Here is a 2340-nt window from a genome sequence, read left to right on the forward strand (position 1 = left end):
CACCTACTGCCTCTTTTTCTTTTGTAAGTAAATATACTGTCTTGATTGTATATTCTGTTTCTTGCTGCAGGCCCCTGTGAAGCTTTTCTTCTTGCCTACTTCTCCTATTAATTTTAGGCTCTGAGAGATTTTTCTGATAGTTCTACTTATAATCTCCTGAGTTGTGCTTATGTCATCATCATTATCATCAATACTTATGAAGTGTGAAGCATTGGATTACCAGGTATTTCTCTTTTGTAATGCAACGTAAATTGTTAATACCACTATTATTCCTGATCATCACAATTTCTTTGTCACATTCATAGTTCTCATTTCAATGGCAGCCCAGTTGGCTGGATCATTGGATGGAGGGAATCACTCAGTTGTGTCTGAGTTTGTGTTTCTGGGACTCACTCATTCATGGGAGATCCAGCTTCTCCTCCTGGTGTTCTCCTCTGTGCTCTATGTGGCAAGCATGACCGGGAACATCCTCATTGTGTTCTCTGTGACCGTTGATCCTCACTTGCATTCCCCCATGTACTTCCTACTGGCCAATCTCTCTTTCATTGACTTGGGAGCCTGCTCTGCCACCTCACCCAAGATGATTTATGACCTTTTCAGAAAGCACAAAGTCATCTCCTTTGGAGGCTGCATCGCCCAGATCTTCTTCATCCACGTCATTGGTGGTGTGGAGATGGTGCTGCTCATCTCCATGGCCTTTGACAGATATGTTGCCATCTGCAAGCCTCTCCACTACTTGACCATCATGAGCCCACGAATGTGCATTTTGTTTCTGGCTGCTGCCTGGGCCCTTGGTGTCAGTCACTCACTGTTCCAACTAGCATTCATTGTTAATTTACCCTTCTGTGGTCCTAATGTATTGGACAGCTTTTACTGTGACCTTCCTCGGCTCCTGAGACTGGCCTGTACAGATACCTACAGATTGCAGTTCATGGTCACTGTTAACAGTGGGTTTATCTGTGTGGGTTCCTTCTTGATACTCCTCATCTCCTACGTCTTCATCCTGTTTTCTGTTTGGAAACATTCCTCCGGTGGCTCATCCAAGGCCGTTTCCACCCTGTCAGCTCACATCACTGTGGTCCTTTTGTTTTTCGGTCCAACCATGTTTGTCTATACATGGCCACATCCCAGTTCCCAAATGGACAAATTTCTTGCCCTGTCGGATGCAGTTATCACTCCTTTTCTGAATCCAGTCATCTACACGTTCAGGAATAAAGAGATGAAGGCAGCAGTGAAGAGAACTTTCAGACCATTATTGATTTTTAGGAAGATTTCATAAAAAATGGTGTAAGATTTTTATCCTGATCATTGTGTAGCTGGTATCTGAAATTGTAGAATTGGTTTCTTTAGTGGTTCTGCAATTGATTTTAATGTTACCACACTCTTAGAAATGCTCTTCTTCCCTTAGATAATGAAGACCTAGAGAGATAAACCTTAATTCAAAACAGGTTGATTCACATGGAGTTGCACATGTATATGCTACTTGAAATCTTTTCTTGGCTTCACTATTTAAATACTTAAGAAATTTAAGTATATTTGCTAATACTTTGTTTAAAAGTCACGTTTTCAGTTTATCATTTGTTTTTCAATTTATCCATATATTTTCTTATGATCTACCTCTTGAGGTAACCAAGATGCTAATTATTCACTGGTGATTGATACTCTCCACTATTACCAATAATGGCTCTTTTGCTTATTTCTTGTGAGTTGAAAAGTGTACATACCTAATCCAGGTTTTTCTGTTCTATTATAATCTCTCAACTTTTTCTTTATGATTTGGAGGGCATAGTTATGTTGTTTAGCTGGAAAATTTTGCATTTAGATTGTTCAAGTATTTAAAAACAATCTGATTGCAGACTGCAGGGCTACTAATCTCTCCTACTTGATAGCGTTCTCCCTTCATGCCCCTTTCTCACTAATCTTTCTCTTAGAAAATTGCTTCATGATCACTCAATATTTTTTCTATTGGTGATATAAACCTTTGTGGGAACAAGTTTGAAAAGCATAAACTGATGACATTCTCTGATTTTCTTTTGATCACATACATATGCACATTCATGAACCAATAATTCATTCTTTGCTTTATTCATATGTCCTCTAAAGTTATTTTTTTTCTTACTACATATATGGACTTGTGCTTACTCTGTATCTGGAATTTTGTCTAGGAATTCATGGAAGCACGCCAAAATATATGTCCTAGAAAATTATATATATATTAAATTATGTAATTTAATTTGCTTTATTTTAATTAAGTTTAAAAAAATTTTTGAGTGTAGGTGACACACAATGGTACATTAATTTCAGGTACACAACACAGCAACATTTTGCTCTCTTACTGCT

The 2340-nt window shown here is 38.0% G+C and overlaps 1 protein-coding gene across 1 annotated transcript; it reads left to right on the forward strand.

Moving 5' to 3' along the window:
- Positions 1–316: 316 nt before the first annotated feature.
- Positions 317–1279, forward strand: LOC123583654 (olfactory receptor 4F3/4F16/4F29). The gene has a single exon (XM_045450805.1). It carries the CDS (start codon positions 317–319, stop codon positions 1277–1279), a length of 963 nt encoding a protein of 320 aa, XP_045306761.1.
- Positions 1280–2340: the final 1061 nt, after the last annotated feature.

The sequence above is a fragment of the Leopardus geoffroyi genome, chromosome B3, assembly GCF_018350155.1.
Source record: "Leopardus geoffroyi isolate Oge1 chromosome B3, O.geoffroyi_Oge1_pat1.0, whole genome shotgun sequence".
NCBI classification, from domain to species: Eukaryota; Metazoa; Chordata; class Mammalia; order Carnivora; family Felidae; genus Leopardus; species Leopardus geoffroyi.